This window comes from Nansenia antarctica (assembly GCF_963989245.1).
Source record: "Nansenia antarctica genome assembly, chromosome: 6".
Taxonomy (NCBI): domain Eukaryota; kingdom Metazoa; phylum Chordata; class Actinopteri; order Argentiniformes; family Microstomatidae; genus Nansenia; species Nansenia antarctica.
Window position 1 is genome coordinate 11,468,151 of NC_137676.1, and position 24,582 is coordinate 11,492,732.

The 24,582-nt window shown below is 49.3% G+C and overlaps 1 protein-coding gene across 1 annotated transcript in view; it reads right to left on the bottom strand.

Annotated features, from left to right (window-relative positions):
- The window catches only part of pard6b (par-6 partitioning defective 6 homolog beta (C. elegans)), a 20,731-nt gene extending 240 nt beyond the window's left edge, over positions 1-20,491 (bottom strand). Inside the window, exons 1-4 of the mRNA XM_080534054.1 lie at positions 20,344-20,491; positions 10,998-11,220; positions 1,061-1,341; positions 1-439 (exon numbers count right to left, since the gene is read on the bottom strand). The exon at positions 1-439 is cut by the window's left edge and continues 240 nt beyond it. Coding sequence (XP_080390180.1) covers positions 1-439; positions 1,061-1,341; positions 10,998-11,220; positions 20,344-20,406 — 1,006 coding nt within the window. The 5' untranslated portion in view covers positions 20,407-20,491. The remainder of the gene's footprint in view (positions 440-1,060; positions 1,342-10,997; positions 11,221-20,343) is intronic.
- Between the last annotated feature and the right edge of the window lie 4,091 nt (positions 20,492-24,582).

Below are 24,582 nucleotides of genomic sequence, written 5' to 3' on the forward strand. Positions count from 1 at the left end.
TGGACAACAGCGGTGCCCGCTGGATGGGTGTGGCCTCACCGCCCGCCTCGATGACCAGGTCCTCGTCGTCCTCGTCGCTCTCTTGCTCCTCCCCTGGGTGGAAGTTCTGGATGATGCGCGCGGCGGGGGTCGCCATGGCCACCCCGCCGCCTGGCGACGAGTAACCGTAGAAACTGGCGCCGCTGTCGGAGGAGCGCCCCGAGCTCCCGGACGCGGCCCCGCCCCCGCCCCCCCGAACCACGTTGTTCCTCTGATTGGCCGGTTTGACGGTGACGATGAGGTTGTGGCTGTTGGCGATCATCATGTCGGTCACCTGGTCCAGAGACTTCCCCGCCACCTCGATGCCGTTCACCTCCAGGACCTCGTCGTTGACGGCCAGCAACCCCGTGCCCTCGGCCAGCCCCCCGGGGACCATCCTGGAGATGAAGATGCCCGGGACCTGGAGAGGGAGGGAGACACAGGGGACACACAGGTTACAGGCAGGGGAGCCATGGGAGGTTGGGGGAGGCTTGGGGAGTTTGGGGGAGGCTAGGGGAGGTTGGGGGAGGCTAGGAGGGGCTAGATGAGGTTGGGGGAGGCTTGGGGAGGCTAGGGGAGGCTAGATGAGGTTGGGGGAGGCTTGGGGAGGTTGGGGGAGGCTAGGAGAGGCTAGGGGAGGCTAGGGAACCAGGTGGAGGCTGGGGAAGCAGACATCAGAGGACCACCTCATTGCAATGCATGGAGCGGAATACATTACAATGAGCCTGTCCTCTGATTTCTGCCTCCACCAGCCTCCATTCCTCCACTGGATGTAAAGACCATTGTTGTTCTAAGAGACGGCGATCCCTGGTTTTAGACAAACTGTAACAGCACAGCTGAAAACTGGAAGCAACGCTGTTGTTTCAATTATAACACACGGCCACTGGCAGAATCAGGTCTGATGTGTTCTGCCTCCGGGAGATCAGCTGTCCGTCACATGACAGACGCCACATATCCGTCACCGGACAGACAGACAGCTACGCCGTTCCACTTAAAAAAGTGTGTTGCCTGAGCATACGTAAACTTCAACTATCAGAAGTACCTTCTCGAGGCCCTGCGGTGTGACCCGGACACTGGACCCGTCGCGTATGTAGAACCCGAGCGGCTTCTCCTGGCCGTGTTTGTAGAGGCGGACGCGCCGGTGCGTCTCGGGGAGGATGTCCACGTCGATGATGGAGGAGACGGGCCGGAAGTCCCGGGGCAGGCTGATGACCACGGCCGGCTTCTTACGGCTGGCGTCCGGACGCAGCAGCACCGCCGCCAGCACCGTCGTCTTCTTGCGGGTCAGAGAGTCTGTCCCGAACGCCGAGTAGTCGGCCTCCTCTGGGGGGGGGTGCGGGGGGGGGGCACATCAACAATAGCATCAGTACATGTTGGGGGAGGCTAGGGGAGGTTAGGGGTGGTTGGGGGAGGCTTGGGGAGGTTGGGGGAGGCTAGGGGAGGTTAGGGGAGGTTGGGGGAGGCTTGGGGAGGTTGGGGGAGGCTAGGGAACCAGGTGGAAGCTGGAGAACCAGGTGGAGGCAGGAGATATTGGGCCCTATTATGCACTTCTTAACTTGCCGTCTTAAGTGTTAATTAAGACGCACCGCCAGGTTAAGACCTACCGCCACCCTTATTATGCGCTTCATACGCGCTACTGCTATTATGCAGGTGTCGATAGGCGCCCACACATAAGACGTAAAACTCCCGTGCATATATTGCTCATTGTGGGAGTGTTCATATGTTAATGAAGTGCACTAGGCGCCCCTGCTATTATGCGATCTGACTTTGCTCCTATCGCTAAGAAGTGGTTTTAAAAGTTCTTAAGTTTAGACTTCATGCACGTTTTGAAACACGAGCGCGCCTCCGCGGTTTGCGCATGCATGTGGGCACACATGAACACGCACGTGGCTCCACGGCAAGACGTCAATTACGGTCACAGTATAAATGCTTTATTTCAGAAGGGAGAGGCAGAGAAGCGCGCTGACCTCCTTCTTAGGACTTCCATAATAGCATAGCGCTAATGACTCAACGCAGCCGGTTCTTAAAGGGAATGGCACCTGGCACGCTGATTGGGTTGATTGAGAAGACGCCCAAAACACACCCATGACTAATTTCTTTGCTTAGCGCCGGGTTTTAGGCGCCCACTACAGCACGCATAATAGCAAAGTGGCCTTGACCACGCCTCCACGTCTTAAGTTTAGATCTACCGCCTCGTCTTATTGATAAAGTGCATAATAGGGCCCATTAAGTCATACATGTTTGTTGATCTGTTGCACACTGGTGTTGTTGTTGTTGTTGTTGTTGTTTAAACCCAATGGCTGGGCGCCTAGAGGGGTCCCTGAACTTAAGAGACCTGAACTCGCTCCATCTCTCTCTCCCTCCCTCCCTCCCTCCCTCCCTCCCTCCCTCCATCTCTCCCTCCCTCTCGTCTCTAGCCTTGTGTCTAGGGTTGGGTACCGAAAATCGGTACCGGTAGGTACCGGTTACTTTACATTCGGTATATACCCGTACCGAATCGCAAAGGAGATTTCGGTGCCTCATTTCGGTACTTTTCTATCTCGCGACGTCACATCGCCTGTTAAATTTCCACTCAGTGAAAGCAGCGAGTACGGAAGGATAACGAGAAGGTTGCTAATAGCAACTTCCGCTAGCGGGTTGGCGTAACGCGACGCTCGACTTATGGGTGTGTTCCGTAAACTCGTTCTGGAATTCTGATCACCACTCGTGGAATGCCTTCTGTCCAATCAAATGACTTGCTCCCCTTATGACGTCGGGCCCAGTGTGCGCTGCGACGCTCTCAGAGCGAGTTTACGAACGCAAGCCTTTGATTGGACAGTGCACTCCAGGATTCGACGCGTCTGTTGATGACGTTGTGCGGATGTGTGGCTGCGTCTCTGCGAGGAGGACAACATGATCGGGGATCTCCTGATATTCGGGTACTGTCCTTATCCTACTACTGTGTCTGAAAAATCAATCGTCATGTCAGCATGGACCAGAGAGGGGGAGGGGAGTAGTAGTAGCTGAGCGGCAACAGAGTTTGGATTTTGACGAGGTGGAGGGCTCCAGTTTATCAGAGTTATATTTCCTCTTGGTTCTGGGGGCTATGCAGGCCTCTTCACTAGATCCCTTTTCTAAGAATATTCTGATGTCCTTGAGGGGCTGCCGAACAAGTGTGTACTCGTATTCGACATCAGTACCAACGATAGGCACCCCCAGCTTAATGGAGTCCCCAAGGCTCAGGAGTTTTATTTTCATTTATTTTAATTTGAGTGTATATTTAACTAATATATATTGTGCCTCAGCAATAAAAAAGTGAAAAGCTGTTTAATGTTGTCGACCGTGTTATTATTATATATATATGTCATTTAAAAAAATCAAAAGTACCGAATTAAGTACCGTTTTGGTACCGGTACCGTTTTTAAAGTATCGGTTAGGTACCGGTACCGGATAAAACCCAAACGGTACCCAACCCTACTTGTGTCACAGAACTGTTCCCTCCCTCCCTGTCTCTGTTGGTCATGTCACCATGGACGTCACAAGCAGTAAAATAAGGCGTGGTCTCTGGTCTGTTTCATGGCAGGGCTTTGTGAATTCCTCTGAGGCTTACTCACACACACTCACACATTCACACACTCACACACACACGCACATTCTCTCTCTCTCTCTCTGGGCCGTACCTGGACTTTCCCCTGGGCAGAGCCAGGTGTGCAGACCAAAGGTCTGACAGGAGAGCCCTGGTCCTGGGTGCTCTAATGGTTAACTACTACAACACACACGCTAAACATTAACAACATCATGCTCTCTCTCTCTCCCTGCCTCTCTCCTTACCTCCCACCCCACACTAGGCTACAATAATTTATAAGACGCTTTGTAATAATTCAAATGCTGTGTGCTGTTGTGTGTGTGTGTGTGTGTGTGTGTGTGGGTGTGTGTGTTTGTTTGTGTGATCTGGGAAGTGGTCCAGTCAGGTGGTAGATAAGGACTCCAGCACTCAGGTTCTGACAGGTACACCCCCCCCTCCCCTCTCGTTCCCCCCATCCCAAAAAGATAAACAAAGGATCAGTTGTACTGAGAGAGAGAGAGAGAGAGAGAGAGAGAGAGAGAGAGAGAGAGCAGTCTCTCCATTTCCCATCCACCATGACGCATATGTTCAGGAAGAATGTAACAGACACACACACACGCACTCTCTCACACGCACGCACGCGCACCTCGTATCCACCCAAGAACACTCTGGAATGTTCTTCCAATACTTGAGCACGACATCCAGCACCTGCCCCATGACAGCCGTCAGCCAACATGATGATGACGTTCACACAGAAGCATGTCTCTGGTCTGTGACTGGCTCCTGCTACTGGCCAGGGGAGCATACCACACATCTCTTCATCTCTCTTTATCGTCTCTGTTTCATCACTCTGGATTTTTCTCCCTCCCTCCCTCCATATATGAAAAGCTGGTTTAACAAAAGGGTTATATTTGAGTACAAGTAGAGTAGTGTTGAGTAGGAAGTCCCCCAGGGCCACTCACTCACGCACACACACAACACACACACACAACACACACACACACACACACACACACACACACACACACACGCACACACCTCTGTCAGTTGCTGACACTACTGTAGTGAAACCTGACACCTAAAACAACAATCATCAGATCTCATTAACACAGAGAGGAAGGGCTTTCAGTCTAATTAGCCAACACACACACACACAGTGTCTTTTTTCCTCTCTCCCTCCACCTCTGGTTTCCTACGGTCAATACACCTGGCAGAGGGAAGGGTCCATCCTCTGGTTGGCATGGTGAAACAGACAGTAGAGATGTGATTTCATCATATTAACCACAATGCATCTACTACAGAACGAAAGCGGGTCGGGCTGGACCAGGCTGAGGTGAACGGAGCCAGCCTGGTGACATATCCACCATAGCTGCTGAAACAGAACCATGTTTTGTGTGTCAGAGAACCACAGGACCACGTGAAGGCTAACCAGCGTGTATCCCTATTAGACTGGAGTAGAGAACATGGGATAAAACAAAAAAGAAATGTTTTATGGGTCAGTGAATGACAGCAGTTTAAACCAACTCTACGTGTGTCATGGGTCAGTAAAGGTGAGCTATTTAAACCAACTCTACGTGTTTCATGTGTCTGTAAAGGTGAGCTATCTAAACCAACTCTACGTGTGTCATGGGTCAGTAAAGGTGAGCTATTTAAAGTGCTCTGATGGTTATGATTCCCCACAGTTGATAGAGAAGGAGGAGAGAGAAAGGTGGAGACAAAGAGGAGAGATACAGGGCAAGGGAAATAAAGCACTGGAGTGGGAAATCTTTCGCACACGCCCGCGCACACACACACACACACACACAGAGACACACACACACAGACACACACACACACACACACAATGAAGCGTGAATAGAGGAGCTCACTAATGCATTTTCACCCTGCAGGGGGTGGGTGTGTGTGTGTGTTTGTGTGTGTGTGTTTGTGTGTGTGTGTGTGCATGTGAAGGCAGGGTTCCAGCACTTGGTGACCATGGTGACCAGTTGTCTCTGCCACTCCTGGTCCTAAACTTAAAAGGGCAATCTGGGAACAACAACATGTTTGTCTCCCCACAAAGTTGTTTTGGTAAAACAGCTGAGCGATGGGGATGGAGAAATGTAGAGTCCTAGACGGAGCTATGGATGGAAGGACTGACCTTCCATGAGACCCCTTCTGCTACAGAGGCTCATGCGTGTTTGATACCATTCCTCATCTCATTTAATTTCATTCCATTCCATTCCATGCATTACAGGCCTGTTACAACAGGACATTACTGAACAGGACGTATGTTCCTGGGAGGACCAGGAGCTTGATGCTTCACTAGTGACATCATGATACCCAGCATCACCTGACACCACACACAGGTGACAATGATTAACCTGGGGGGGGGGGGGGGACGACCAGCCCAGTCACCTGGGACTACACCCCTGTATGAAATGTACTCTGTCAATAAAGTTTGATTTTTATTTGATCAAAAACAGACACCAGCCATACAATCAGACTGACTGAAGAAAGTGCTACTGCTAACAGCATGTGAACCACATCTTATAATGACATATGAATATGAATGAATGATGAATAATGAATGAATAATGAGTTATGTCTGAGTTAATGGATCCTGTGTTGAGCTGAAGTCTGAGTGTTGCTTCATACAACAGCTAGTCTGGAAACAGTCAGGCTTGTTGACTATCCCTCCCCCACACGGTGAGTACCATGGTGTTCCAGTCACTGAACGATACTGAGAGGGAGGGACTGTGACGGTGTGTGTGTGTGTGTGTGTGTGTGTGTGTGTGTGTGTGTGTGTGTGTGTGTGTGTGTGTGTGTGTGTGTGTGTGTGTGTGTGCTGGGGCAGGAGGGGATAACGAATGCGTGTGTGAGGCGGGTAGGAGGTGGGGGTGAAAAAGACCTCTGAAAAGGGAGAAAATTCCTGAAGTGTTTCTATTCTGGGAGCATACCTCCCTGGCTCTGCTGATGGAGAGAACCTTAATACTGATAACAGAGAGAGAGAGAGAGGGAAGAGGTAAGGTAAGGGAGAGAGGGAGGGAGGGAGGGGGAGAGAAAGTGGAGGAGGGAGGGGGAGAGAACGTGGATAAAGAATGGGAGAGAGAGAGAAAGAAATGGGAGAGAGAGAGAAATAGGGGTGAGAGGGAGAAAGGAGAGAGAGAGTGGGGAATAAGGAGAGAAAAAAAATAGGGAGGAGGAGGACTGGCGACCAGAGCATGAAATAACATTATTCACTGTCACTAAGAACAGATGGAAGAATAACAGAATAGATAGTTGTAGAGGAGAGGAGGGGAGGAGATGAGAAGAGAGAAAGAGTAGGATAGAACGAGGGGAAGAGGGGAAGATGGGAGGGGAGGAGAGGAGAGGAGGAAAAGAGGGGAGGGAAAGAGGAGGGACACACTGAGGATAAACATATTGTGTTTACTACATCCATACAGTAGTGGTACAGGGACACGCCTCTCACCTCTACATTTATCACTTCATCACTTCACCTGAACCGTATGTGTGTGTGTGTGTGTGGGGGGGGGGGGGGGGGGGGGGGGGGGGGTGTAGAGAACAGACTCTCTCCCCTCCTGTCCCATGTCATTTCTGCAGTATACTATAGTTCATCAATTCTATTTCTGCTGACAGTGCTCACTCTCAATCTCTCTCTCTCACACTCTCTCTCTCTTTTCTCCCCTTCACACTCTCTCACACTCTCTCTCTCTCTCCTCTCCCCTTCACACTCTCTCACTCTCTCTCTGTCCTTCAATCACTCTCCCTGCCTCTTGCAGTCTCTTTGTTCTTCTCCTCCTTCATCTGTTTCTCTCATCCAGGCTGGCCGGGCTGTCCATCTCTGCTGTCTGACGCTGCCTGCTGATTGGTTAAGCTGTCTGACTCTGCCTGCTGATTGGCTTGGCTGTGTTGCTTCCTGCTCAGGCCTGCCACCTGCAGCCTCCAGGGTGAGATAGGGGAGGCGGGGGCAGCCAGGGGGTGAGGTGGGGTACGGCAGGGGGAAGGAGGCGGGGGAGTGGGGGCTAGCAAGGCCGAGCCTGATACTCATACGCCTCAACAATGACCTGGCCAGGTTGGCTGCTCTCTGTCCATCCCTCTCTCTCGCTCTCCAACTCTGTCCATCCCTCTCTCTCGCTCTCCAACTCCGTCCATCCCTCTCTCTCGCTCTCCAACTCTGTCCATCCCTCTCTCTCTCCCTCCACTCCTCATCCTCTGCTTCTGTGAAGACATTCCACAGTACAGTTGAAACTGGAGGACACAGTCAACAATCCTCATCGCTTTATTACTGTATGACTAGAATATCAATAGCCAGCTACCTTAGATATGACAGGAGACACACTACTGAACATGAGAGATTCGATGACTACGCTATTCTCGTGTCTCATTGTTTTTTTAAATAATTATAGCCATTTTTCTCTTGTTGCTGCAATGTCAAGGAATCGAAGCCTAATCATTTTACTCTCATACTTGTATAATGGGATGTAACAATAAGCTTCATTCTGATTCTGAAATCAACCAGGGGAGGCTGGTGGAGGTAGAAATCGGAGGACAGGCTCATTGTAATGCATGGAATGGAATGAGGATGATGGAATATCTGGTCATGGTACTGATCATGGTGATCATGGTACTGATCACAACCAGACCTACAGTCCTACAACCCTACAACCCTACAGTCCTACAATCCTTCAGCCTTACATCGATACAACCCTACAGTCCTACAACCTTACAGTCTTACAGCCCTACAGTCCTACATCGATACAGCCCTACAGTCTTAGTCCTACAGCCCTACAGTCCTACAACCCGACAACCCTACATCGATACAACCCTACAGTCTTACAGTCCGACAACCCTACAACCCTACAGCCCTACATTCTTACAGCCCTACAGTCCTACAGTCTTACAGTCCTACAACCCTACCCTTTCTCCCTCTTTCCATCTCTACCTCCTTCTCTTTCTTACACTATCCCCAGCCTCAGCCTCAACGTCAACCCCAGACCCAGACCTAGCCCTCCACCTCTGTAGCTCTAGTGCCATGTACTAGGCCTTGCTGTCCTGTCTAATCTACCCAGCAGTGGTGATCAGAGCCTGGCCACATTCCACCAACGTAGCCGCCCCCCTCCCCCTCTAGCCCTCCCCGAGCCAGGGCCTCACTCTGCCTCCCTCCACTACGCATTCCACCCTCCCTATTCTCTCTCTTTTCTCTTTCTCCCTCTTTCCATCTCTACCTCCTTCTCTTTCTTACAGTCCCTCTCACTGCCTCCATACTGCATTCCTCACCCACGATCCCCCCTCTCTCTCTTCCTCCCTTCCTCTCTCATTACTCCTCTACCTCCACAACACATTCCTCCCTTGTCTCTCTCTCTCCCTCCCTCCCTCTCTCTCTCTCTCTCCCTCCCTCCCTCCCTACCTCTCTCTCCTTCCATCCCTCCCTGTGTTATCATGCTCCTGTCCCAGTGCTTGTTCTAGTGGGTGGGGCCACCAGACCAGTGTGTCATTGCATGGTGTGTTTAACACAGTGTTTCATCTCTCTGTGGCTCATCAACGTTACTAATTAATAAACCAGTCATTATGCTGCAGGTTCAACCCCCACTGGCCCTACAGCAGAGAGAGGAGAGGAGAGAGCACTCTCCTGCTTGTACCATTCAGGTGTGTGTGTGTGTGTGTGTGTGTGTGTGTGTGTGTGTGTGTGTGTGTGTGTGTGTATTGCTCTCTTCAGCCTTACACAAACCTCATAGTCGCTAATCCACCGCAGCCATGGCAACAGGTAAACAGGCATGGCTCTGCAGTCATCCACACATTGTGACAGAGAAACAGTGTGTGTGTGTGTGTGTGTGTGTGTGTGTGTGTGTGTGTGTGTGTGAGAGATTGTGTGTGCGTGTGCATGAGAGAGAGAGTAAATGCCAAGTGAAACTACATTGAAATCACTTGGACACACACGCAAAGAATATGTTTCATTCAACTCATTAGAAGACCAGTGTACTAAACTTGCGAGTGTCGCCAACACATACACACCAACAAACAAATTCCTCAGAATCCGCTTGAAGATCTATTATTACTTCTGATGGCTGAGGAGAGGAGAAGAGGAGATATGAGAGAAGAGAAGAGAGGGGGAAGGGGGGGAGGGGAGGAGCAGGAGGAGGAGGGGATGGGAGAAGAGAGGAGGAAATGGGAGACGAGAGGAGGGGAACAGAGAGGAGAGGAGAGCAGCTAAAAAATTACAAATAGCATCAATACACTAGCCACTGTGCTAGCTGCTAGGTCATCCCAGAGCTGTATGTTTCTCCTAGCTTTCCCACCTGAGGGACAGCCATGGAACTACCCACTCTTACACAGAGAGAGGGGAGGGGGGGGGGGAGAGAGAGAGAGAGAGGAGCTGATTCAGGCTAGCTGTGGTTATATGATATTGGAAAAGTGGAAGCCATTAGTGAAAATAACAGAGAGTCTCATCCATCCAGACTGTCTCCTGGAGAGAGGCTCAACTGGCTGGCTGCTGGGGGGGGGGGGGGGGGGGGAGGCATCTGAAATAAGACGGGTGGGGGGGGCATCTGAAGTTAGGGTGGGGGTTGCAGCCAGAGTGTGTGTATGTGTGTGTGTGCTAGCATGTGTGTGTGTTCATGTTCCAGCCACACAGACTGCTCCCAGCATGAGGTGTGTGTGCAGCGTGTAATTGAAACACGGTCCCACACGGTGCTACACAGTGACCCCAGTAATCCCCCCGACAAAGTGGCTTAGCCTCTATAGGTCATATGGCACAGCTAGACAGCTTACACACGCACACACACACACACACACACACAAACACACACACACACAAACACACAAACACAAACACACACACACTACAAATTCCATTCAACACCACAGAATTATTGTGATTTAGTGGAATTCAAAGGCAGACTGAATTCAGCAATTAGACTAACGAAAAAATACAACGCTGCCCCCCTGCCTCTCTCCATCCCTTCCTCCCTCCCTCCCCCCCCTGCCTCTCTCCATCCCTTCCTCCCTCCCTCCCCCCCTGCCTCTCTCCATCCCTTCCTCCCTCCCTGCCTCTCTCCATCCCTTCCTCCCCCCCTGCCTCTCTCCATCCCTTCCTCCCTCCCTGCCTCTCTCCATCCCTTCCTCCCTCCCTGCCTCTCTCCATCCCTTCCTCCCTCCCTGCCTCTCTCCATCCCTTCCTCCCCCCCTGCCTCTCTCCATCCCTTCCTCCCTCCCTGCCTCTCTCCATCCCTTCCTCCCTCCCTGCCTCTCTCCATCCCTTCCTCCCCCACTGCCTCTCTCCATCCCTTCCTCCCTCCCTGCCTCTCTCCATCCCTTCCTCCCCCCCTGCCTCTCTCCATCCCTTCCTCCCTCCCTCCCCCCCTGCCTCTCTCCATCCCTTCCTCCCTCCCTGCCTCTCTCCATCCCTTCCTCCCCCCCTGCCTCTCTCCATCCCTTCCTCCCTCCCGCCCTGCCTCACCTTTCCGCTGTAGAAACAGTCTTAGCAGGGGGCTGGCGGTGGAGATGGCCTTGTGGTAGTTGTCATCGTTGTTGATGGGCAGGAGGTCTCCCTGGACATCTGCGTAGCCCACCAACAGGTCCACGTTGGGGATGCGGTGGACATGCTGGAGGAGGCCGTAGAACTCATCAAACCGACCTGGCTTGGAGCGGTCCAGAGAGAACCGCCGGAACTCTGCACCAAACTGGACCACACCAGACACAGACGGACAGGTAAGTCAGATAACACATGGATAGACACACACACACACACACACACAAACAGAGACACACACAGACACACACAGACAGATAATAGTAATAGTAATAGTAAGTAGCAAAAGATATTGTTTCATATATATTAATATATTCAATTATTCAGTAGTAATCTGTTTCCCTGAAATACCAACAACACCAGAGGATACTCCACAGTGACTTGACTGACAGGTCAGAGGTCAATGATCTAATAGTTTGTACTGCTGAACACGTTTGTTGCATTCTTATAGGAACACTGTGTGTGTGTGTGTGTGTGAGAGAGAGAGAGAGAGAGAGAGAGAGAGAGAGAGAGTGTGTGACAGAGAGAGAGAGAGAGAGAGAGAGAGAGAGAGAGAGAGAGAGAGAGAGAGAGAGAGAGAGAGTGTGTGTGTGCTGGAGTGTCTACAAACCCCAGGCACCAGGCTTGTACAGCATGTCTCTGCTCCCTGACTGAGGGAATGTGCATTTGATATACAGCTGGTGTGTGTGTGTGTGTGTGTGTGTGTGTGTGTGTGTGTGTGCTGTGTGCTATAAAGCCTACAGGACAGATAAGGACACATACACACACGCACGCACGCACAGCTTTCATTGACTGATCAATGGGAAACGCACGGGTCTGACAATCAATCCTGGCATGCCGCTGTGGTCATAGAAACCCCTGCTGCTACTACTCCACCAGTCTAAAGCGCGCGCGCACAAACTTCCTCTTTATGAATGGTCAGAGGGCTGCGGTTAGGCCCGTAGTGAAGAGTGTATAACTGAGGTTAGGCCCGTAGTGAAGAGTGTATAACTGTGGTTAGGCCCGTAGTGAAGAGTGTAGTAACTGAGGTTAGGCCCGTAGTGAAGAGTGTATAACTGAGGTTAGGCCCGTAGTGAAGAGTGTATAACTGAGGTTAGGCCCGTAGTGAAGAGTGTATAACTGAGGTTAGGCCCGTAGTGAAGGGTGTAGTAACTGAGGTTAGGCCCGTAGTGAAGAGTGTATAACTGAGGTTAGGCCCGTAGTGAAGAGTGTATAACTGAGGTTAGGCCCGTAGTGAAGAGTGTATAACTGAGGTTAGGCCCGTAGTGAAGAGTGTATAACTGAGGTTAGGCCCGTAGTGAAGAGTGTATAACTGAGGTTAGGCCCGTAGTGAAGAGTGTATAACTGAGGTTAGGCCCGTAGTGAAGAGTGTAGTAACTGAGGTTAGGCCCGTAGTGAAGAGTGTAGTAACTGAGGTTAGGCCCGTAGTGAAGGGTGTAGTAACTGAGGTTAGGCCCGTAGTGAAGTGTGTATAACTGAGGTTAGGCCCGTAGTGAAGAGTGTATAACTGAGGTTAGGCCCGTAGTGAAGGGTGTAGTAACTGTGGTTAGGCCCGTAGTGAAGAGTGTATAACTGTGGTTAGGCCTGTAGTGAAGAGTGTAGTAACTGAGGTTAGGCCCGTAGTGAAGAGTGTAGTAACTGAGGTTAGGCCCGTAGTGAAGGGTGTAGTAACTGAGGTTAGGCCCGTAGTGAAGGGTGTAGTAACTGTGGTTAGGCCCGTAGTGAAGAGTGTATAACTGTGGTTAGGCCCGTAGTGAGGAGTGTAGTAACTGTAGTTAGGCCCGTAGTGAAGAGTGTATAACTGAGGTTAGGCCCGTAGTGAAGAGTGTATAACTGAGGTCAGGCCCGTAGTGATGAAGGGTGTAGTAACTGCGGGTAGGCCCGTAGTGATGAAGGGTGTAGTAACTGCGGGTAGGCCCGTAGTGAAGGGTGTAGTAACTGAGGTTAGGCCCGTAGTGATGAAGGGTGTAGTAACTGCGGGTAGGCCCGTAGTGATGAAGGGTGTAGTAACTGCGGGTAGGCCCGTAGTGAAGGGTGTAGTAACTGAGGTTAGGCCCGTAGTGATGAAGGGTGTAGTAACTGCGGGTAGGCCCGTAGTGAAGGGTGTAGTAACTGAGGTTAGGCCCGTAGTGAAGGGTGTAGTAACTGCGGGTAGGCCCGTAGTGAAGGGTGTATAACTGAGGTTAGGCCTGTAGTGAAGAGTGTAGTAACTGAGGTTAGGCCCGTAGTGAAGAGTGTATAACTGTGGTTAGGCCTGTAGTGAAGAGTGTAGTAACTGAGGTTAGGCCCGTAGTGAGGAGTGTAGTAACTGTAGTTAGGCCCGTAGTGAAGAGTGTATAACTGAGGTTAGGCCCGTAGTGAGGAGTGTATAACTGAGGTTAGGCCCGTAGTGAAGAGTGTATAACTGAGGTTAGGCCCGTAGTGAGGAGTGTATAACTGAGGTTAGGCCCGTAGTGAAGAGTGTATAACTGAGGTTAGGCCCGTAGTGAGGAGTGTATAACTGAGGTTAGGCCCGTAGTGAAGGGTGTAGTAACTGAGGTTAGGCCCGTAGTGAAGGGTGTAGTAACTGAGGTTAGGCCCGTAGTGATGAAGGGTGTAGTAACTGCGGGTAGGCCCGTAGTGAAGGGTGTAGTAACTGAGGTTAGGCCCGTAGTGAAGGGTGTAGTAACTGCGGGTAGGCCCGTAGTGAAGGGTGTAGTAACTGTGGTTAGGCCCGTAGTGAAGGGTGTATAAATGAGGTTAGGCCTGTAGTGAAGAGTGTAGTAACTGAGGTTAGGCCCGTAGTGAAGAGTGTATAACTGAGGTTAGGCCCGTAGTGAAGAGTGTAGTAACTGAGGTTAGGCCCGTAGTGAAGAGTGTAGTAACTGTGGTTAGGCCCGTAGTGAAGAGTGTAGTAACTGAGGTTAGGCCCGTAGTGAAGAGTGTAGTAACTGAGGTTAGGCCCGTAGTGAAGAGTGTAGTAACTGAGGTTAGGCCCGTAGTGAAGGGTGTATAACTGAGGTAGGCCCGTAGTGAAGGGTGGAGTAACTGAGGTTAGGCCCGTAGTGAAGAGTGTATAACTGAGGTTAGGCCCGTAGTGAAGAGTGTAGTAACTGTGGTTAGGCCCGTAGTGAAGAGTGTAGTAACTGTGGTTAGGCCCGTAGTGAAGAGTGTAGTAACCGAGGTTAGGCCCGTAGTGAAGGGTGTAGTAACTGAGGTTAGGCCCGTAGTGATGAAGGGTGTAGTAACTGCGGGTAGGCCCGTAGTGAAGGGTGTAGTAACTGAGGTTAGGCCCGTAGTGAAGGGTGCAGTAACTGTGGTTAGGCCCGTAGTGAAGGGTGTAGTAACTGCGGGTAGGCCCGTAGTGAAGGGTGTAGTAACTGCGGGTATGCCCGTAGTGAAGGGTGTAGTAACTGAGGTTAGGCCCGTAGTGAAGGGTGTAGTAACTGAGGTTAGGCCCGTAGTGAAGAGTGTAGTAACTGAGGTTAGGCCCGTAGTGAAGGGTGTAGTAACTGAGGTTAGGCCCGTAGTGAAGGGTGTAGTAACTGAGGTTAGGCCCGTAGTGAAGGGTGTAGTAACTGTGGTTAGGCCCGTAGTGAAGGGTGTAGTAACTGAGGTTAGGCCCGTAGTGAAGAGTGTAGTAACTGCGGGTAGGCCCGTAGTGAAGGGTGTAGTAACTGGGGTTAGGCCTGTAGTGAAGGGTGTAGTAACTGAGGTTAGGCCCGTAGTGAAGGGTGTAGTAACTGTGGTTAGGCCCGTAGTGAAGAGTGTAGTAACTGTGGTTAGGCCCGTAGTGAAGGGTGTAGTAACTGAGGTTAGGCCCGTAGTGAAGAGTGTAGTAACTGTGGTTAGGCCCGTAGTGAAGAGTGTAGTAACTGAGGTCAGGCCCGAAGTGAAGAGTGTAGTAACTGTGGTTAGGCCCGTAGTGAAGAGTGTATAACTGAGGTTAGGCCCGTAGTGAAGGGTGTAGTAACTGAGGTTAGGCCCGTAGTGAAGAGTGTAGTAACTGAGGTTAGGCCCTTAGTGAAGAGTGTAGTAACTGTGGTTAGGCCCGTAGTGAAGAGTGTAGTAACTGAGGTTAGGCCCGTAGTGAAGGGTGTAGTAACTGAGGTTAGGCCCGTAGTGAAGGGTGTATAACTGAGGTTAGGCCCGTAGTGAAGAGTGTATAACTGTGGTTAGGCCCGTAGTGAAGAGTGTAGTAACTGAGGTTAGGCCCGTAGTGAAGAGTGTATAACTGAGGTTAGGCCCGTAGTGAAGAGTGTAGTAACTGAGGTTAGGCCCGTAGTGAAGAGTGTAGTAACTGTGGTTAGGCCCGTAGTGAAGGGTGTAGTAACTGTAGTTAGGCCCGTAGTGAAGAGTGTATAACTGAGGTTAGGCCCGTAGTGAAGAGTGTATAACTGAGGTTAGGCCCGTAGTGAAGGGTGTAGTAACTGAGGTTAGGCCCGTAGTGAAGAGTGTAGTAACTGAGGTTAGGCCCGTAGTGAAGAGTGTAGTAACTGTAGTTAGGCCCGTAGTGAAGAGTGTATAACTGAGGTTAGGCCCGTAGTGAAGAGTGTATAACTGAGGTTAGGCCCGTAGTGAAGGGTGTAGTAACTGTAGTTAGGCCCGTAGTGAGGAGTGTAGTAACTGTAGTTAGGCCCGTAGTGAAGAGTGTATAACTGAGGTTAGGCCCGTAGTGAAGGGTGTAGTAACTGTAGTTAGGCCCGTAGTGAAGAGTGTAGTAACTGTAGTTAGGCCCGTAGTGAAGAGTGTATAACTGAGGTTAGGCCCGTAGTGAAGAGTGTATAACTGAGGTTAGGCCCGTAGTGAAGAGTGTAGTAACTGTAGTTAGGCCCGTAGTGAAGAGTGTATAACTGAGGTTAGGCCTGTAGTGAAGAGTGTAGTAACTGAGGTTAGGCCTGTAGTGAAGAGTGTAGTAACTGTAGTTAGGCCCGTAGTGAAGAGTGTATAACTGAGGTTAGGCCCGTAGTGAAGAGTGTATAACTGTGGTTAGGCCCGTAGTGAAGAGTGTAGTAACTGAGGTTAGGCCCGTAGTGAAGAGTGTAGTAACTGAGGTTAGGCCCGTAGTGAAGAGTGTATAACTGAGGTTAGGCCCGTAGTGAAGAGTGTATAACTGTGGTTAGGCCCGTAGTGAAGAGTGTAGTAACTGAGGTTAGGCCCGTAGTGAAGAGTGTATAACTGAGGTTAGGCCCGTAGTGAAGAGTGTAGTAACTGAGGTTAGGCCCGTAGTGAAGAGTGTAGTAACTGTGGTTAGGCCCGTAGTGAAGGGTGTAGTAACTGTAGTTAGGCCCGTAGTGAAGAGTGTATAACTGAGGTTAGGCCCGTAGTGAAGAGTGTATAACTGAGGTTAGGCCCGTAGTGAAGGGTGTAGTAACTGAGGTTAGGCCCGTAGTGAAGAGTGTAGTAACTGAGGTTAGGCCCGTAGTGAAGAGTGTAGTAACTGTAGTTAGGCCCGTAGTGAAGAGTGTATAACTGAGGTTAGGCCCGTAGTGAAGAGTGTATAACTGAGGTTAGGCCCGTAGTGAAGGGTGTAGTAACTGTAGTTAGGCCCGTAGTGAGGAGTGTAGTAACTGTAGTTAGGCCCGTAGTGAAGAGTGTATAACTGAGGTTAGGCCCGTAGTGAAGGGTGTAGTAACTGTAGTTAGGCCCGTAGTGAAGAGTGTAGTAACTGTAGTTAGGCCCGTAGTGAAGAGTGTATAACTGAGGTTAGGCCCGTAGTGAAGAGTGTATAACTGAGGTTAGGCCCGTAGTGAAGAGTGTAGTAACTGTAGTTAGGCCCGTAGTGAAGAGTGTATAACTGAGGTTAGGCCCGTAGTGAAGAGTGTAGTAACTGTGGTTAGGCCCGTAGTGAAGAGTGTAGTAACTGAGGTTAGGCCCGTAGTGAAGAGTGTAGTAACTGAGGTTAGGCCCGTAGTGAAGAGTGTAGTAACTGTGGTTAGGCCCGTAGTGAAGAGTGTAGTAACTGAGGTTAGGCCCGTAGTGAAGAGTGTATAACTGAGGTTAGGCCCGTAGTGAAGAGTGTATAACTGAGGTCAGGCCCGTAGTGAAGAGTGTAGTAACTGTGGTTAGGCCCGTAGTGAAGGGTGTAGTAACTGAGGTTAGGCCCGAAGTGAAGAGTGTAGTAACTGAGGTTAGGCCAGTAGTGAAGAGTGTATAACTGAGGTTAGGCCCGTAGTGAAGAGTGTAGTAACTGAGGTTAGGCCCTTAGTGAAGAGTGTAGTAACTGTGGTTAGGCCTGTAGTGAAGAGTGTAGTAACTGAGGTTAGGCCCGTAGTGAAGAGTGTATAACTGAGGTTAGGCCCGTAGTGAAGAGTGTATAACTGAGGTTAGGCCCGTAGTGAAGGGTGTAGTAACTGAGGTTAGGCCCGTAGTGAAGAGTGTAGTAACTGAGGTTAGGCCCGTAGTGAAGAGTGTAGTAACTGTAGTTAGGCCCGTAGTGAAGAGTGTATAACTGAGGTCAGGCCCGTAGTGAAGAGTGTAGTAACTGTGGTTAGGCCCGTAGTGAAGGGTGTAGTAACTGAGGTTAGGCCCGAAGTGAAGAGTGTAGTAACTGAGGTTAGGCCAGTAGTGAAGAGTGTATAACTGAGGTTAGGCCCGTAGTGAAGAGTGTAGTAACTGAGGTTAGGCCCTTAGTGAAGAGTGTAGTAACTGTGGTTAGGCCTGTAGTGAAGAGTGTAGTAACTGAGGTTAGGCCCGTAGTGAAGGGTGTAGTAACTGTAGTTAGGCCCGTAGTGAAGAGTGTATAACTGAGGTTAGGCCCGTAGTGAAGAGTGTATAACTGAGGTTAGGCCCGTAGTGAAGAGTGTAGTAACTGTAGTTAGGCCCGTAGTGAAGAGTGTATAACTGAGGTTAGGCCCGTAGTGAAGAGTGTAGTAACTGAGGTTAGGCCCGTAGTGAAGAGTGTAGTAACTGAGGTTAGGCCCGTAGTGAAGAGTGTAGTAACTGAGGTTAGGCCTGTAGTGAAGAGTGTAGTAACTGAGGTTAGGCCCGTAGTGAAGAGTGTAGTAACTGAGGTTAGGCCCGTAGTGAAGAGTGTAGTAACTGTAGTTAGGCCCGTAGTGAAGAGTGTATAACTGAGGTTAGGCCCGTAGTGAAGAGTGTATAACTGAGGTTAGGCCCGTAGTGAAGGGTGTAGTAACTGTGGTTAGGCCCGTAGTGAAGGGTGTAGTAACTGAGGTTAGGCCCGTAGTGAAGAGTGTAGTAACTGAGGTTAGGCCCGTAGTGAAGAGTGTAGTAACTGTGGTTAGGCCCGTAGTGAAGTGTATAACTGAGGTTAGGCCCGTAGTGAAGGGTGTAGTAACTGTGGTTAGGCCCGTAGTGAAGTGTATAACTGAGGTTAGGCCCGTAGTGAAGAGTGTAGTAACTGTGGTTAGGCCCGTAGTGAAGTGTATAACTGAGGTTAGGCCCGTAGTGAAGGGTGTAGTAACTGAGGTTAGGCCCGTAGTGAAGAGTGTATAACTGTGGTTAGGCCCGTAGTGAAGAGTGTATAACTGAGGTTAGGCCCGTAGTGAAGAGTGTATAACTGAGGTTAGGCCCGTAGTGAAGGGTGTAGTAACTGAGGTTAGGCCCGTAGTGAGGAGTGTATAACTGAGGTTAGGCCCGTAGTGAAGGGTGTAGTAACTGTGGTTAGGCCCGTAGTGAAGAGTGTATAACTGTGGTTAGGCCCGTAGTGAAGAGTGTAGTAACTGTGGTTAGGCCCGTAGTGAAGAGTGTAGTAACTGTAGTTAGGCCCGTAGTGAAGGGTGTAGTAACTGAGGTTTGGCCCGTAGTGAAGAGTGTAGTAACTGAGGTTTGGCCTGTAGTGAAGAGTGTAGTAACTGTGGTTAGGCCTGTAGTGAAGAGTGTAGTAACTGAGGTTAGGCCCGTAGTGAAGAGTGTATAACTGTGGTTAGGCCCGTAGTGAAGAGTGTATAACTGTGGTTAGGCCCGTAGTGAGGAGTGTAGTAACTGTGGTTAGGCCCGTAGTGAGGAGTGTAGTAACTGTGGTTAGGCCTGTAGTGAAGAGTGTAGTAGTGGTTCTCAACCCTCTCCTCTGGGACCCCCAGCTGCTCCACATGTTTGATCTGTTCCACCACCAGCTCACCTGATTCAACTGATCAAGTACAAACCATAATTGCTTTATACTTGATCAGTTGAATCAGGTGTGCTGGTGGTGGAACAGATCAAATATGTGGAGCAGCTGGGGGTCCCAGAGGAGAGGGTTGAGAACCTCTGGTGTAGTGTAACTGCGGTCACGCCGGGGGGTTTGCTGCTCCACTGACGGCCTGGCCCACAGCGACAGCAGTGTTGTGGTTACTGTTAGCGAGCCTCGGGGACCGGAGCTGGCCGGTTAGTTAGTTAGTGACACAGTGACAAGTCAAGCAGAAAAGTAACGAACTCTCTCGACGTGGAGTGGTGGCATTTCACTGTATACTATAAACTGTCATTTATTGATGTTGATGTAGGCTATAGAGAAGGCTTTGGAAATGATGAACCATAAAGCCGTTTATAGCATACTTTGGGTTAAGTTATAACAAAGACAAAGTCACTGTTTTCGCCATTTCAAAATGTAAAACTGCGCAATGACTGAAATCTATGTAGGCGCCTAAGTTGTGACAATCCAACACGGAAGGAACCGCGATCACCTGAGACTGGCGGACACACCTGCGTACGGGACAATAAAGCACCAAGCAAGACACTTGTGTTGTAGTAGGCCATCCACCATAATTAACAGCCGAATAAGAGATGATATCTCAGATATTATTATTAGACTGAGAAATGATGATATTATCGTCCATTTAAGGTATGATGTTAATCTCAAATTCTTTTTTAATTTAATGATGACGAACGAAGTTCATTCGCAGTTATTCCAGAACGATAAACACACTCGAATGGGTCCGTTCAAAATGACAGCAGCACACCTGTCCAAAGTGCAGACAAGTCTAGGCTTGGCCTAGGCTGACAGGTGCTCTGATGATGGTGAGCATGAATGTGTATTATTATTGCAAATCAGAAGATCTAAGGGGTTTGGCGAACAACCTCGATCTATCCTTCCTGAAACAATCCAGATTTGACAGTAACTGTTGTTGCGTAAAAAGATGGGATAGCAACTAACTAGCCACCTAGCTAGCTAGTGTTAGCCAGGGGGGACAAGCCACAGCCAGTAATTCACCACATCATAACTTGCTGACAAGCCACTTAGCGCGCTAATTATTTTAGCCATGGACCGGCGAGTGACTAGCTTAGTAACGTTATCAACCGAGCTAAAGAATTCAGACTGACACGACAAGACTTCTCCCGGTGAGCAAACACGCACCTTGCTCTTCACCTCCACGGCGGCCAGAGTCCGGTTGCTCGGTACCCGGTGGGTTTTGTTCATCTTTCACTAGCGGGACCCGGGCCGCTCCGCTCCGCCACCGCACGGACACACACTTGCCCTCCTCCCTCCGGGGCTGCTACCCCTCGTCCGCTGAGCGCTGCTACCCCTCGTATCCCAAATGGTAGCAGGGCAGGCAGCACAGTTATTCCAGTTAGCTGGGTGTCCTTTTAGACACATGAAGGTCTCATGGTTCCGTTGTCTTACTCCGACAATGCGACACCGCCTGCTAAGCCACCTTACTGTTTAACTTCTGTTCATACTCGTAGATCGCCACCCGGCCGCTCTGCTGTCCTGGCTGTGGTTGTGGTGGTGACGCTTCTCTACGCACCCAGGAAACGGCTGGCTGGCCGCAGCCTCGTTCCCTACACTCGCACTCCCGCTAGCGTCAGAATGAAGGAAAACTTTTTTTATCATTACTGTTACCTGTCGTGACGTTATAATTATAAGGTTCTATCTCAATTTTGTGAGTTTTTTTTACACAATCTGATCCATTAGGTGTTTATTAATGCCTGTGTGGTGTTATTTTTAGTAATTCATAAAATACAAAACATCACAAAACATAATGGAATGTAAAAACGTTGACGCTCAATATCTCTGAACTGCCCTAAACGGAGAAAGAACCTTATAATTCCAAGCTCACGCTGTGGTATAGTACAGTGACACCGTTCAAACATATATATTTTTATGCGTGTATTTTCTCCCTGTCAGTCTGTCTTTATCTATGTAGGCCTACGTCTGTTTGTATGATAATGGTACGCGTCGAGAGGAAAAACTTTTTTATTAAATAAAGTGGTTGGGTTTTTCAAAGTGTAGCTAAAGCATAGGAAAGAAAAGGAAACTGGGCTTCCGATATCTGTCACACGATCAACAACTCACCCTGGTATCATACCATAAATGTACTCTTTCTGTATGAAGTACCTGTCTCTGCTATAATAGACTTATGCTAGGGGTCTCTCTTCTTGCCTGACTGATTGTGTCAGGGTTTGTGGGGCCAGGGACCTCCATTTGTACTCATAATGGTGCGGGGCAGCTTCAGGTTTGGTGGCGGTGTGGACATTGACATTTTGGGCATTTAGCAGTCCCGCGACCTGGTCACAGCTTTGGTGGAACGAGCTTCCCACTGCAGTGAGGATTGTAGAGTCTATCTCCTGCTGGAGACTGGAGACCCATCTCTTCAGGCTACACCTTCAAGCTGTCCCTCCTGAAACCTCTCCGTCCCCTCTAATCCCCTGTAGAGTTTCTCTACTGTACATAATAATAATAATAATAATAATAATAATAATAAATAAAAACGTAATGTTTCCTTCTTCTAGCATAAACTGCCAATGGCTCTGGCCCGAACATAGATTACTTTTTCATATGATGACTGATGGATAGATTATTCACTTATTTAGACGAACTTATTTATTTAAGTCGCTTTGGATAAATGCGTCTGCTAAATGCCAAAAATGTAAATGTTATTATTATTATATTATTCACCATCTGTGTAAGTCGCTTTGAGGGTCAGCTAATGTTCCATCAGCTATGAGATTATATTGTTTACCATTAGGCTAATGGTAAAACTGTAAATGTAACGGGTGAGCTAACTCATCTCCTAGCTGATGGAACAGCGACCTCGGGTGTTCGTCTGGTGTTGGTGCAGATAATTTCACAACACTTTTGTTTTAGCTCCAATTTTTTTCACGAGTTGAAATCAAAGACCTAAGACCTTTTCTATGTACACAAAAGCCTATTTCTCTCAAATTGTGTTCACAAATTCGTTTAAATCTATGTTAGTGAGCACTTTTACTTTGCCGAGATAATCCATTTGACATGTATACCCAGATATTCACTACAGCATATCCATGCTGATTAGACAGCATGATTATTGCACAGATAAGGCTAAGGCTGGTCACAATAAAAGGTCACTCTAAAATGTGTAGTTTTATCACACAGCACAATGCCGCAAGTTTTGAGGGAGCGTGTAATTGGCAGGAAGGTCCACCAGAGCTGTTGCCGGTGAATTTAATGTTAATTTCTGTAACATAAGCCGTCTCCAAAGGCGTTTCTGAGAATTGGAGTTGGAATTGACTTATTATTGGCTTATGGTAGAGAAATTAACATTCAATTCACCTGCAACGCAAAGCTCTGGTGGACATTCCTGGAGTCAGCATGCCAATTGCACGCTCCCTCAAAACGTACAACATCTGTGGACTGTGGCGTGTGATAAAAACTGCAAATTTTTCGAGTGGCCTTTTATTGTGACCAGCCTAAGGCACACCTGTGCAATAATCATGCTGTCTAATCAGGATGTTGATATGCCACACCTGTCAGGTGGATGGATTATCTCGGTGCTCAATAACACAGATTTAAACATTTTAAATAATTTCTAACATTTGAAAAACCTGAGGTGTGCTTGATTGAGCTTGCCTTGTATGCTGCTGCGTTGGCACTTCTGAGACTATTCCAGTGCTTCCATTGTGCTCTACAATGAACTCAAGCACACCTCATGTTTTCCCGATCCCAGGTCTGTAATGCATGACTCTACTGGGAGACATCTAGGGCTGTATCAATAAAGTTTGAATTCATTTGATTTGAAGTGTTCCCTTCTACTTGCCAGTAATTTGTTTCCATTGGTTCCTACACCCCTGCCTGTCACTCTGGTACTCCCTACAGAAAGAGCTATTTCTATATACCATTCTTCATTCCGTTCCATGCATTACAATGAGCCCGTCGTTTGATTTCTAGCTCCACCATCCTCCCATGATTTCTACAGTTCCAGACAAAGCTAATGTTTACAGCTTGACATGTAGCTAGGTCCATGGGAAGACTGAACTGGAATATCTGCTGGAATATGTCTTCATGTCATTAGTGATTTAACTGAAATAACCTCATGTCTGAGTGAACAGTGAGGATAGCATATGGATAGCACAGTGAGGATAGAGGATAGTGAGGATAGAGGACAGTGAGGATAGAGGATAGCACAGTGAGGATAGAGGATAGTGAGGATAGAGGATAGTGAGGAGATAGGAGAGCACAGTGAGGATAGAGGATAGTGAGGATAGAGGATTCCTGCAGATTCTTCCTCTCCTGCAGATTCTTGCTCTCCTGCAGATTCTTCCTCTACAACATCAGAAGGATACAACCATTCCTCACCAGAGAGGCAGCGCAACTCTTGACCCAGGCACTGGTCATCTCCCGTCTGGATTACTGCAACGTACTCCTGGCTGGGCTCCCCGCCTCCGCCATTAGACCTCTGCAGCTCATCCAGAATGCTGCTGCCCGGCTGGTATTCAACCTCCCCAAATACTCTCATGTCACCCCTCTCCTTCGCACCCTGCACTGGCTCCCAATAGCAGCTCGCATCAGATTCAAGACCCTGGTGCTTGCATACCAGGCAGCTAAAGGGACAGCCCCTGCCTACCTGAAGGAAATGGTAACCCCCCAAACTCCAGCCCGCTCACTCCGCTCCTCCACCTCGGCTGGCCGACTGGCCCAACCACCTCTACACAGCAGTCGTGCTGCCCGATCACGTCTCTTCACAAAACTGGCTCCCCGCTGGTGGAATGAGCTCCCCACGGCTGTCAGAACTGCAGAGTCACTACCCATCTTCCGTCGTAGACTGAAGACCCATCTCTTCAGGTTACACCTTAACTGCTCCTCCTGAGACATTTTCTGCCCCTCAGCACTACGTCTCCTAAAGACACCCACTTTCCCCTTTACTGTGTCCCTAAAAACTTCTATTGCCCCCCTTGTACTGTTTCTCTGTTTCTCCAGTGTAATAAAAAAATTAAAAAAAATAAAGTTTTAGAAGAAGGTGATAGGAGAAGGTTTCTCCTTCTATCAATGGCCCCAGGCCTGAGCTGGATTACTCTTCCTGCTACTAATGGTGGACTGATGATTCACATGCTTAGTATTCAAATGTATTGATTGTAAGTCGCTTTGGAATAAGGCGTCTGCTAAATGCCAAAAATGTAAATGTAAAAAAATGTAGGGGAGCACAGTGAGGGTAGAGGATAGGACAGTGAGGATAGAGGATAGCACAGTGAGTATTATACAGTGAGGATAGTGTAGTGAGTATTATACAGTGAGGATAGAGGATACCACAGTGAGATAGACCTGCTCATTGGGAGCAATTTGGGGTTCAGTGTCTAGCCCAAGGACACCTCAACATGTGGCCAGCCGGGGTTTGAGCGG